Genomic DNA, 13,839 nt, shown 5'->3' on the forward strand with positions numbered 1-13,839 from the left:
GTATTATATGAGTTTAACATTTAATATCTTATATATATCAATCTATTTTAAGATAATAGTATTTGATGATTGAATGTATCATAAACCTATAAATCTTTATCACCCCGACATGTTATTTTTGATGTTGATTTTAAATCTATTCATTTTGGATATCTACTGGGAAAGAGGGTAGAGTAGGAGGATCATAAGCTCATCTCATACTACATTTACTAGATATCATCCACAGCCAAATGAATTAGCTGGAAGCCAATCCAAAGACTGTCAGAACAAACTCCACAACTAAATATAGAAAAGGTACATTTAAAATATAGGAAAGAAGGTGCATTTAGGAAGGTCTGAAAGAGAGAGGCAGATGTCAGAAGGTAGGGACCCATATGCATGGAGAGTGCAGAAAAATAGGCCCTTTCATCAAGGAACTCACACAGGGAAAGCTAACAATCCCCATTACATTTGGCTTTGGAAACCAGAGGGGCCAAATTCTGTGAGTCTGTATATTCAGTGGGACTTTGAGCTTGAAGCTTTAAAAGTCAGCTGACTAAGCAATGAGGGTGAGTGATAGCTGGGCCACTGCCCATAAGGAGACAACAGCCTGCCTGATGAGGCAACATAAAAACAGTAATTTGCACAATGCTGGGGAGCAAACAGGAAAGAGATCTGTTCATACTGACTTCAAAGTATATTGGAGAACTTCTCCAAAAATGAAGAAGCTGGCAGGTGTGATTTTCACTCCCAACCCTCAGCATAAACACAGGGTCATCTGCAGGATGTGGGGCTGCACAGACACTTGCTATCTAATCTACTAACAGTATGCCATGTCTATGAGATCTACTGAAGACTCACCCACTCTAAGCCTGCTACCCTGAAACCTCAGGGAAAATTTTGTTAAAGCCATGTCTATATCATCCACTTGCCAGTGCATAGGTGCCCTAACACACTGAGCCCAGCCACCTCACAGAACACAGCTGCCTTGCATGCTGAGCCAATACCACCAGGTAGTGACCAGCCACTGGGTGAACAGCTACCACTGCAGGCCATGCGTTGCCACATTCATCAAGCCACTGTTGCACACTAGGTTCAGGCTTGCTCAGGCATCACAGTGTGCAGTTCCCAGCCTCACACAACCCAGTGAGCAGTCCTGGGTTGGTCTACTCACCACTGAGCACTTCCAGGGATACAGAATAGGCCTAGTGCAAATGTCACTAACACTGCCACCCTGCTCACAATTTTCTGAATGGGCACCATCCTTAGAGTTACCTTGCCTGGGTCCCACTAACAATACAGTGAGCAAGCACAGCCCACATCGGGCAGAGTCAGTGCAGATGACTATACTGAAAGGAATAGTGACTCAGACACTACTGCAGAGCACAATCAACACATACAGGATACTCTGCTGAAGGCCAGGTTCAGGCCCTCACTGCACTACAGGGCCTTCATAAAGGCACTACTTCCAAGAGCAGAAGACATAGCTGACTTTTTTTAACATATAAAAACAGACACAGAGAGACAGGCACAATGAGAGAAATCTATACCTAATAAAAGAATAGGACAAGACCACAGTCAGAAATCTAAGTGAAACAGATTAGGCAGCATGCCTAATACAGAATTTAAAGCAATGATCATAAGGACATCCACTGGACTTAAGAAAGGAGAGGAAGACATGACTGAGACCCTTAACACAGATATAAAGAATAACATAGCAGAGATAAAGGGGTCAACAAACAAAATGAGAAACATGATTGATGGAATGAAGAGAATAATGGAAGAACCAGAGGAACAAATTAGCAATCTAGAAGACAGAGTAATGGAAAGTACTCACGCTGAACAGGAGAGAAAAAAATTTATGCAAAATGAGAAAAGACTTTGTGATCTGAGTGACTCCATCAAATTTAATAACATTCATATCACAGGAGTCCCAGAACAAGAAGAGGAAGAAAAGGTGGCAGAAAATTTGTTTAAAGAAATACTAGCTGAAAACTTCCTTAATCTGGAGAAGGAAACAGATATACTGATCCAAGAAGCACAGAGAACCCTCATCAAAATGAACAAAAATGGGCCAACACATAGTTATTAAATGTGATAAAAACAAAATCTTAAAAGCAGCAAGACAAAAGAAGGCCGCAACTTAAAAGAGAAAACCCATAAGGCTAGCAGATTTTTAAATGGAACCTGTGCAAGCCAGAAGGGAGTGACATGGTATATCAAAATACTGAATGGGAAAAATCCATAGCTAAGAATAGCTTATCCAACAAGGCCATGATTTAGAATAGAAAGAGAGATAAAATTCCTAGGACAACAGCAAAAAAAAATAATAAAGGAGTTCATGAACACTAAACCAGCCCTGCTAGAAATATTTAAGAACTCTTTGAGTCAAAATGAGAAACAAAAAGTGGCAATATAAAAGTAGGAAACACAGAAGCAATAAAAATGAACATTTCTGTTAAAAATTCAGTCAAGGACCTCATAAAATAAAAGGATATAAATTATAACAACATACACATTAAACGTGGGGAGTAGAGGCATAAGGAATGGGTCCAAACTTAAAAGGCCATATAGACTCCTATATACAAGAGGTTATACACAAAACTCCTGGTAACAACATACCAAAAAACACTAAAAAAAAATCCCAAAACTAAAAACAAAGAAATCCCGAGAGTATATCATTGTATCATTAATGAAAATCAAGAAACATGAAAAGAGAAAAGCAAGAAAGGATCAGAAACTTTTTTCAGAAACAGCTACAAAACAAATAATAAAAAAACAATAAACACATATCTATCAATAATTACCTTGAATGCAAATGGCCTAAAAGCTCTAATCAAAAGATATAGGGTAACAAAATGAGTACAGAAACAAGATCCATTTATATGCTGCATACAGGAGACTGATGTTAAAGCTAAGGACACCTGCAGAATAAAAGTGAGAGGATGGAGAAACATCATGCAATTTCTATACATTAATGGTAAAGCAGCAGACAGAGAAATGAAGGGACCAGTCCAACTTAAAACTGCACCAGAAATAAGAAGATAACTAAGAATAAACCTAACCAAAGAGGTGAAAGACCTGAACTCTGAAAACTATAAAACACTAATGAAAGAAATTTAAGACACAAAGAAATGGAAATACATTCCATGCTCAAAGATTGGAAGAACAAATATTGTTAAAAGGTCTATACTACCCAGAGTAACCTACACATTTCCTACATTCTCTATCAAAACACTAACAGCTTTTATCATAGAACTAGAACAAACAATCCTGTATGGAACCACAAAAATCCTCAATAACCAAAACGATCTTGAAAAAAAAATGTAAAGCTGGAGGCATCACAATTCCAGATGTCACAGTACATTACAAAGCTATAGTAATCAAAATAGTATGGTACTGGCATAAAAATGGACATATAGATCAATGAACAGAATAGAAAACCCAGAAATAAACCCACAAATATATGGTCAATTAATCTTTGAAAAGCAGGAAAGTATCCAATGGGAAAAAGATAGTCTCTATAACAAATGATGCTGGGAAAACTGGATGGCAATTTCAAAAGGAAGGAACTGTATCACTTTCTTACATCATACACAGAAATAAATTCAAAATGAATTAAAGACCTAAATGTGAGACCTAAAACCTTAAAAATGCTAGAGGATTACACAGTCAGTAACCTCTTCGTGACACTGGCCATAGCAACATCTTCCTATATATGTCTCCTGAGGCAAGGGAAACAAAAGCAAAATAAACTATTGGGACTCCATCAAAATAAAAAGTTTTTGCACAGTGAAGGAAAAATCAACAAAACTAAAAGACAACCTAAAAAATGGGAGAAGATATTTGCAAATGACATTTCTGATAAAAGGTTAGTATCCAAAATATATAAGGAACTTATAAAACTCAACACCCAAAAAAACTCCAAATAATCCAGTTAAAAAATGAAAAGGCATAAACAAACATTTTTCCAAAGAAGACATAAAGATGGCCCACAGACACATGAAAAGATGGGTACATCATTTATCATCAGGCAAATGCAAATCAAAACTACAATGAGATATTACCTCACACCTGTCCTAATGGCTAAAATCAACAACACAAAAAATGTCAAGTATTGGCAAGGATGTGGAGAAAAAAGAACATTCTTATACTCTTGGCAGGAATGCAAACTGGTGTAGCTACTGTGGGAAACAATGTGGAGATTCCTCATAAACTCAAAAATAGGGGCACCTGGGTGACTCAGCCAGTTCAGGTCAGCTCTCATGGTTTTTACGTTTGAACCTCCTGTAGGGTTCCATGCCAACAGCCTGGAGCCTGTTTGGGATCCTCTAACCCCTCCCCTGCTCTCTCTCTTTCGAGATAAACAAATAAACTTTAAAAAACCATAAAAATAGAACTTTCATATGATCCGATTGCACTACCAGGTAATTGCCCAAAGAAGTGCACTACTGGGTAATTATCCAAAGAATACAAAAACACTCATTCAAAGGGTTACATGAACTCACTCCTATATTCAAGGCAGCAGTTTTGACAATAGCCAAGATAGGGAAGCAGCCCACATGTCCCTCAACTGAAATGGATAAAGAAGAAGTGGCATATATATAAACAATGGAATATTATTAAGTTATAAAAAATGAAATCTTGCCATTTACAGTGACATGAATGGATCGAGAGAGTATAATGCTAAGTGAAATAAGTCAGAGAAAGAAATACCATATGATTACATTCATATGTGAAATTTAATAAGCAAAAAGATAATCAAAGGGAAAAGAAAGATAAATCAAGAAACAGACTCTTACTTACACAGAACTGATAGTTACCAAAGGGGTTGTGGGGAGATGGGTTAAATAGGTAATGGGGATTAAGGAATGTATTGGGTGATGTATGGAATTTTTGAATCACTATATTGTGCAGCTGAACTAATGTAACACTTTGGTAAATAACAGAAATTTAAATCTTAAAAAAACTTAAAAAACAAATAAATCTTGGGGTACCTGGGTAGCTCAAAGGTCTGACTCTTGGGTTTCGGCTCAGGTCATGATCTCATGGTTTGTGAGATTTGAGCCCCACATCGGGCTCTGTGCTGACAGCATGGAGCCTGACTGTGATTCTCTCTCTCTCCCTCTTTCTCTCTCTGCCCCTCCCCCACTTGTGTTCATGTGCTCTCTCTTTCTCAAAATAAATGGATAAACTGTTTCATAAATATAAGCATTGAATAAATAAACAAATAGATAAATAATTTTTGTTTTGTGCATCCTTGTACTAATTAGTATATAATTAATTTTACCAATTTTTTGTTTTAACCTTCCTATTAACTTTATATGTGGTTAATCCCCTACATTTAATATATATTTGCCATTATCAGTGTGATATTTTACTATCACATGATTTCTTTTTGTTTGTTTGTTTGTTTTTATTATTTTTTTTCACATGATTTCTTATTAGTAGTTAGTTCCTTTCCTTTTCAGCTGAAATTTTTCTCTTTCACATTTCTTATGAGGCTGGTTTACTGGGTTAGTTTCTGCTTGTCTGGAAAACTCCTTATCTCTCCTTTAATTCTGAATAACATTACCAGGTAGAGAATTCTTGGTTAGATGTTTTCTTTATTTTCTTTCAGTATCTTGAACATACCACCCCACTCCCTTCTGTCCTATAATGTTTTTGTTGAAAAAACAGCTGGTGGTCTGATGGGGGGGGTCCCCTTATATGCGAACAAGTTGCTTTCCTCTTGCTTCTTTTAAGATTCTCTTTAACATTTTAATTTGAATGTTCCTTGATGTGGATCTCTTCCTTTTTTGCACTTGGAACTCTGTGGGTTTCCTGGAACTGAATGCCTGTATCCTTCCCTAAATTAGGCAAATTTTCAGCCATTAATTCTTGAAATAAGTTTTCTTATTTTCTACACTTTTATCTCTGTCTCCTTTTGGGACCCCCTATAATGCAGGTGTTATTCTTATAGATGTTGTCCCATTATGTCCCTTAAACTATCTTAATTTTTCTAATTTTCTTTCCCTTTTTAGGCTGTTCTCCGTTATTTCTGGTACCCTGTCTTGCAGGTCACTCATCCGTTCTATTTTGTCTAGGTTGCTGTTGAACCTCTTAGCATATTTACCACTTTGGCTACTGTATTCTTCAGCTTTGTGACTTCTCTTTGTTACTTTCTTTATGGTTTAATACCTCTTTATTGAAGTTTTTACTGTGTTCATCCATTCTTCTCCTGAGTTTGGTAGGCATATTTATGACCATTACTTTGAATTCTTCAACAGGTAGATTACTAACATCCATTTTATTAAGGTCTTTTTCTAATGTCTTCTCTTGTTCTTTCATCTGAACATATACCTGTCTCCTCATTCTGCCTGACTCCATGTATTCTTATATACTTCTATGTATTAGGTAAAATAGCTACCTCTCCTCTTTTAAAACTTTTTTCTTATAGTTGTCACACAATTGTATGTTAATTTCAGATGTACAACATAGTGACTCGACAGGTTTATACATTATACTATGTTCACCACAAGTGTTGCTACCATCTGTCACCATACAATGCTATTACAATATGATTGACTATATTCCCTATGTTGTACTTTTTACCCCCATGACTTTTCATGCCATAACTAGAAACCTGTATCTACTACTCCCCTTCACCCATCTTGCCAATTATCCCACTTTCCTGCCCTCTGGAAATTACAAATTATTTTTTCTCTCTATCTATGGGTCTCTTTCTGCTTTTTTGTTTTATTTTTTAGGTTCCACATGTAAATGAAATTATACAGTATGACCTTGCATTGGAAGTAAACCTTACCAATTCAACCATACCCTAGCTTTTGGTCGTCTATAAGTAGCATAATTTGTTCTTCATAGGTCCCACTTGTTGAGGGTATGCCAAGACCTCTCACTGTTCCAAAGGGAGGGATCTCAGACAGTGCCTAGTTTCAGGCTAATTGTAAGCCAGATTGTCAGGCAGTGTCTTTTAAGATATGCAAATAATAGTCTTTGGGTCCACAATCGTAAACCCTGCTGACTTCCAGACCAATTCCAGAGGTGTCCCCTAGGTAAAGTTGCAAAAATCATAGCTTTAGACATGTGTATAGTCTTCTTTCTGTGAGGTATCAGTGAGCTATGATGGGGCCAAGTGAGAATACTAATATGGTTACTCCTTGCTCATGTTTCCAGAAAGCACTTCTACAGCCTCTGTTGCCCAGGACAAGAAAATAGGTCTTTTTCTCATCAAGACTGGGGGTAAGTTTCAGTTTTCTATTTGTGCAGTGCCCTGAGAATTGTACCATGCCAAAGACGGTCTCTAATTGCTTCAAACCCATGGAGTACAGAGGTGCCTAGGTAGCTCAATTAAGTCTCTCACTTTTGATCTTTAGCTCAGGTCATAATTTCACAGTCCATGAGATCAAGCCCCACATAAGGCTCTGCACTGACAGCATGGAGCTTGCTTTGGATTCTCTCTCTCCCTCTCTCTCTGCCCCTCCCCACTCATGTTCGTTCTCTTTCTCAAAATAAATAAATACACTTTAAAAAAAACATGGGGTCCAAAAATACAATACCCCACAGAGCCATAAGAGCCAAGTGCTCAAGGGGTATCTCCTGTGTGGGCTGCATATCCCTGCCAGCTGTGGCAGGCAGGTTATGAATGTGGTATGGGGGTGGGGTACTCAGTCTACTTGGCTGTGGTGCGATAGGCCACAGCTGCTGTGTGCACGGGCAGGGTACTCTCACTGAAGCTAGCAGACTTACAGATTTAAAGGAGGGGTACAACAATGGCACCCATCTACACCACAACCAACAACTCAGGAGAATTAAAAAATGTTGCCCACCTCTATCCCAGGACAGAGTCCCAACAGGTTCTTGCCTCTCCAGCAGATGCTTTAAGATTAGTAAATGAGTCTCCTTCACATAGGGTCTAGGTGCCTTGCAAACTGTTGCTTTTGAGCTGGGTCCCAAGGCGAGGGAATCTGTGGAAGAGTCTTTTAAGAGTGGATTTTTCATCCCCTACGGTTCTAGAAGTAAGCCCCACTGGTTTTCAAGGCTAGATGCTTTAGGGGTTCATTTCTCCAGTGCAGGTTCCAAGGGTTGGGTTGCCCAATGTGGGACACAGACACCCTGCTTCTCAAGAACAAGCTCCATATAAGGAGATCTCTCCCACCTGTGGATTGCTGCTGCTGGTGTGGGGTTTTTTTGCAGGACCATGTCTCTACCCCTCCTACCCATCTTGATGTGGGCCTTTTATCATTTGTTGTAGAAGACTGTTTAGCTAGCTTTCAGGTGCTTTTCAGAGAGAGCTATCCCATTATAGCTGTGGTTTTGTTGTGTTCATCAGAGGAGGTGATTTCAGAATCCTTCAATGCCACCATCTTTCAATATATCTTTTAAGTATATAGATTTTAAGGTAACAAATAGCTTGTATAATTAACTAAATATAGCAAGATAAAAGATGTTCATAAACTATTAATAAGTTTTTCTTTTCCTATTTTGTCAAATAGAACTCATTTTAAATAGTATAGCCATACTAAATCCAGAATTTCACACTGATCTTCATTACTACAGAGATATCTTACCATATGGATCTCAGCACCTATATATTAAAAATTAAGGTACAGACTAAAAAAGAATAAAATCAACTTTCCACAGTTGTTACAAAAGAAAGCATCATATTTAAGTTTCTCATTTTGTTCTTACCGTATGTGATTCTAATTCAGCAATTTTCTCAGGGATCTCAGAACCCAAATAATATATTCTAATCACATGGTCAGTGCTACCTGTTGTAATGAACATACCACCTGGAGGATTAAAAAACAAACAAGCAAACATTGTACCAAGGAACTTTAAAAACCCTCTGACTGCCTTCTCAATTATATGCTACCTGATATTATTAAGATGGCATCAAGAAACATCTTATCTTCTTATCATTAATGATATTTTAGAGAAAAAGAAGTAAAATTCAAGAGAAATAACACAAGTATTCAAAGGACAACTATACCATTTACCCAACAAAAGTCCACCAACTATACACTAAATACAGGCCGTTGAATAATAAACATTAAAGATCAGAGCCTTAAGAAATTCATGTCTTTGTAGTTAGTGTAAAACCAAAATGCTCCAAAATTATTTATAAAACAACCTATAGCTACAATTGTCTTTATAGTGGTTATATACATACATACATACATATATATAATATATATTATATATATTTTTTACACACACACACATATGTAAAAACTCAACCATTTTTGGAACAATGAATAAATTCTACAGATGGATGGTGGTAGTGTATCCAAAATAAAGTGAATATACCCAATGCCACAAAACTGTACATTTAAAAAGTTATTAAAATAGTAAAGATTATGTTATATTTTACCACAGTAAGAAAAAAGGTAAACTAGCATATGATTCTTAGTAATAGGAAAACACAGTTTACATATTGCAGAACTGTCCTCTATATGGAGCCACAGCACATTTTTTCTGAAATGTCAGGGTAGGATTTTAGTGTTGGACTGTGTGTGTATGGCAGGGGTATACTTTTTACCAACTAAATTCTGAATTATATAAAAGCATATAAGCAAATAAGAAAAAAAACCTCAAAAGCTACTACATGTGTTAATTTAAAGTCCACAAAGGTCCCTCTATTGTATCATATGGTTCAAATGTTTTATTATATTTCCATTAACAAACATACATTTTTTTTTCTCCACAAAACTGAAAAATGTACCATTTACAACTGGATCATTTAATATTTTGGGTAGTCAAAACTGTCAATTTTTACACATACCAGAACTGAAAGATGAACAAGATATCTGAACTCCGGGTCTAGATCTCTCAGTAAATTTCACTGGGCGATCTCTAAGAGAAAAGGAAAATACTTTTATTTTTCATCATATTCATTTAACATGCAAGAATATTTACACACTGCTGGATATCAATAGATTTAACATCAATATTATAAAAACCACACAACTGAAGTAGTCAAGTTATATTCCCATCATTTAGGTTAAAAATGCATTTAAACTTCAAATATAATTTAAGATACCAGTATTATTATCATAGCTTTGCAAAGAAATTACCAAGTAACTTACTAACAAAAAGAGAAGTTTCAAAGTCTTCTTATCAGAATAATAAATCTTTACAACTTTTGTGTATAAGTTAGTCTCTTTAACATTGGTTTCATAAAAATTTTATTCTAAAATCTCTAACATCTGATTGAAGGAGGTATAGATGTGTATAAACACACACACTCACACAGACATTTACATACTTAAATAAATGAACTATTTAGAACATCTCAAGATAATAAAGAAAAAGAGACATGCTTGACTTTGCACAAAACTGCTAACACAATTCTAAACTTACCTAAACTTCATTGTTTTTACATGCCACTGCCAGAAACAGATTGTTCCATCAGCACCAGTAGAAGTGAGGTATCTGGTTGTGCCTTTAGTCGATGGACAAAACTAAAAAGAAAATTCTAATTCAAATAGGAAGCTTTCATGTTCAAACTTATTTTAAACAGAGCATAATCTAAAATTAAAATCACTTTAATAGATATACTTTAAATAAATTCAATTAAAAATTTCATTTTCAAGAAACCAGTTATTTAAATTTCCTAGATTAATGAATACTTTGCAAAAATTTATAATATTAAGAAATTATAGAAAAAAGTCATAAAATTTAGGATAAAATATATTAGCTTAAAAGTAATTATTTAGGGGTGCCTGTATGCCTCAGTCAGCAGAGCATGCAACTCGATCTCAGTGCTAGTTCAAGTTCCATATTGAATGTAGAGATTACTTTAAAAAAATAAAAATTTTAAAAATAAATAATTATTTTTATATTACTGAAAATAACACTTTAAGATCATTATTTCATTACTTTTAATGGAGAAAAAATTACAAGGTGATTACTAGTTAAGCCATTATAAGTCTTTCAGATATATGCTTATAGCAAGAAAATTACGGAATTTTTATAATTCATATGAACAGGGCATCAGAAATCAATCTAAAATCAATGATTTAGAAGTTAATATCTAAATACTTTGGTCTTAACATTTTATTTTAAACTTTAACTTCATTTTCACTTTCATTTATAGAAAACATAAAATAGGTCAAATATCTATATCACTGTGAAAAAAACAGATTTAAAGATATACATAAGTTGCCAATTTAAAGGATGACTACCACTCTAGATGAACCACGGATGGTCTTTAACATGTAGGATTCTCAGGCTCTGACTCTCAGTAATTTACACGTCTCCAGAAGAGAATTACAGATAAGGGAAGAGTCAGTAGGCTCCTGATGCCTGAGATACAAAAAAAAGTTGGAAATCAAACCAGGATCTCTGCATGCCATGAGTTTTAAAAATCTCGGGGTGCCTGGGTGGTTCAGTTGGTTAAGCAGCTGACTTCAGTTCAGGTCATGATCTCACGATTCATGGATTCGAGCCCCACACTGGGCTCTGTGCTGACAGCTCAGAGCGTGGAGCCTGCTTTAGATTCTGTGTCTCCCTCTCTCTCTGCCCCACCCCACTCATGCTCTGTTTCTCTCTGTCTCAATAATAAATAAAACCATAAAAAATTTTAAATCTCAAATACAGATAAATCAACAACATTAAGATGAATATTAAGGATCTGAATAAATTTTGACCTCAAATCTAAGGAAAATGATCACTATAGATATTAGAAGTCATTTATCTAGTTTTCTTGATAGGAAGCACAGAACTTCCACCATGACTACAGAATTTAAATCAAACAAAGGTTATCAATTAATGTTATCCATTAATAGTTGATATACCGCAAAGAACCAATAATTAGGTAGCATGCCTATATTTTCCTTTCTGAATTAAAGAAGCTTGCAATTGAAAACCAATCCACAATTTATAGCAGGAGTCTGAAAATTACAGCCCACATGCCAAATCCAACTTGCTGCCTATTTCTGTAAATAAAGCTTTATTGGAACAAAGTCACCTTAAACTGCCTACAGCCACTTTTGTCCTTCAGAGTTAAGTAGGTGTGAAGGAGACCACATGGCCTGCAAAGCCTAAAATATTTACTATCTGACCCATGAATTTGCTGATCTCTGATCTATATAAATAAGACAAGTAAATATGAAAGAGTATAATTTTATTATTTGAAAAAAACACTAAAACTTTTATTATCACCATTATATTTAAATACATTCATCAATCACAAAGGCGGATCTGGCCTATTAATGTACCCTAACTGGATTGTTTTTAAATAATAAATCATGTTAGAGATATTTATAAAAATAAGATATGTACACTTCTGAGTATAAATTAATACATAATTATTAAAGAAAATTTAGTAAATACAGAGAAACAACAAAAGCTACCTATAATCCAACCACCCAGAGGCAACCACTATTAACATCATACCATTTTATCTCAATTTTGTTTAAAAAAAAATCTGAAAGGAGGATACACTGTAATGTTAATGGAGATGGTCAATTAGCAAAAAAACAAATAAAGCATATAGAATTCACACTAAATGGTACTGATTATTATGGACAAAAATAAAATTAAGGGGAGATAAAGAGTGCTGGTGCAGGGAACAATTTGTAATTTTAGAATGGTAAAGTGGTTAGAGAAAGTCCCTGGGAAAGAGACATTTGCACAAAGTGTTAAGAAAGTGAAGGAATAAGCCATGTGACTAAGGAAGACCATTCCAGATACATGAAACAGAAAGAGCAGAGGCAGAGTTGTAGGTAGAGTGGTCTCACAAAGGAGACAGTGTAGCAGCAGCTAAAGCAAAATGAGAACAGAAAACTAGTAGAAGATGAGGTCAAAGAGAGCAAGGGTCTGAGAATGTAGGCCTTACAATGTGGGTAATTATAAAGACTTCAACTTTAACTTTGAGTTTGGAACTACTGAGGGTTCTGATTACCAGTGACGTGATTTAACTTCCATTTTAAAATCATACAGCCTGCTAGGCAGAGGTTAGAACAAGGGAAGAAAGAAAGGGAACAGAAAAAGCAGGACGATCAGTTACAAGTGTGCTTTAATAATCTAAGTCATAGATGATACCTGTTTGAAATGGAATAGAAATGATGACGATCACAATAATTTGTCAGATTCTGGATTTATTCTGAGGGCAGAGACAAAATGATATGCTAACAAAATGTTAGATATGAGATATAAAAGAGACAAAAATTGTCAGGGATGACTACTCTGAGCAACTAGAAGGATAAAATAGCCATTTGTTCAGTTGAAAAAATCTTTAGGAAAAGCAGATTTGAGGAAGGAAGAGTGAAGTTCAATTTTGAGTATGCCGAGTTTCAGATTCATGACATTCATGTAATCATACCAAATAGGTAGCTAAATATACAAGTCTGGAACTAAGAGAAAGATCCCAAGATGAAAATACAAGTTTGACAATCATCAGCCTACAGATGAAATCTGAAACTATGGGACTTAATGAGGTCACTAAAGGAAAGAATGTGATAGAGATCCATCGATCTTTAGGGAGCTCCTACATGTAAACAAAGGGAGATCGAAATCAGAAAATCAAACTATGAAGAAGCCAAACAGTATTATAAATATTTTTCAATGTCAGTGTCCATTTTTTAATGTTATATGAGAGTTTCCAAATTCCAGAAATAATCTGGCAAATAAGATGGTGAGAACACAAGTAACTAATAATCTCCTGAAACAAAATCCATGAAATAATTTCAATTTATCAATAGTGTGATATAAAAGTTTTAAAACCCAATATATATTAAACCTAATTCTTCCTAGCTCCTCATAAACAGGTGATCTTTTATTTAAATAACACACAAAATTGACTGACATACTTTTTAGCAACTAAAGAACAAAGAAAAGTAAATGGGAGTAATTATC

At 35.3% G+C, this 13,839-nt stretch overlaps 1 protein-coding gene across 3 annotated transcripts in view; it reads right to left on the reverse strand.

Moving 5' to 3' along the window:
• Positions 1-13,839, reverse strand: part of BRWD3 (bromodomain and WD repeat domain containing 3) — a 192,324-nt gene that overhangs the window by 114,536 nt on the left and 63,949 nt on the right. For all 3 annotated transcript variants that reach the window (XM_029930082.1, XM_029930083.1, XM_029930081.1), the window contains exons 9-11: positions 10,342-10,442; positions 9,764-9,834; positions 8,671-8,771 (exon numbers count right to left, since the gene is read on the reverse strand). In XM_029930082.1, coding sequence (XP_029785942.1) covers positions 8,671-8,771; positions 9,764-9,834; positions 10,342-10,442 — 273 coding nt within the window. The remainder of the gene's footprint in view (positions 1-8,670; positions 8,772-9,763; positions 9,835-10,341; positions 10,443-13,839) is intronic.

The sequence above is a fragment of the Suricata suricatta genome, chromosome X (genome assembly GCF_006229205.1).
Source record: "Suricata suricatta isolate VVHF042 chromosome X, meerkat_22Aug2017_6uvM2_HiC, whole genome shotgun sequence".
Classification (NCBI taxonomy): Eukaryota; Metazoa; Chordata; class Mammalia; order Carnivora; family Herpestidae; genus Suricata; species Suricata suricatta.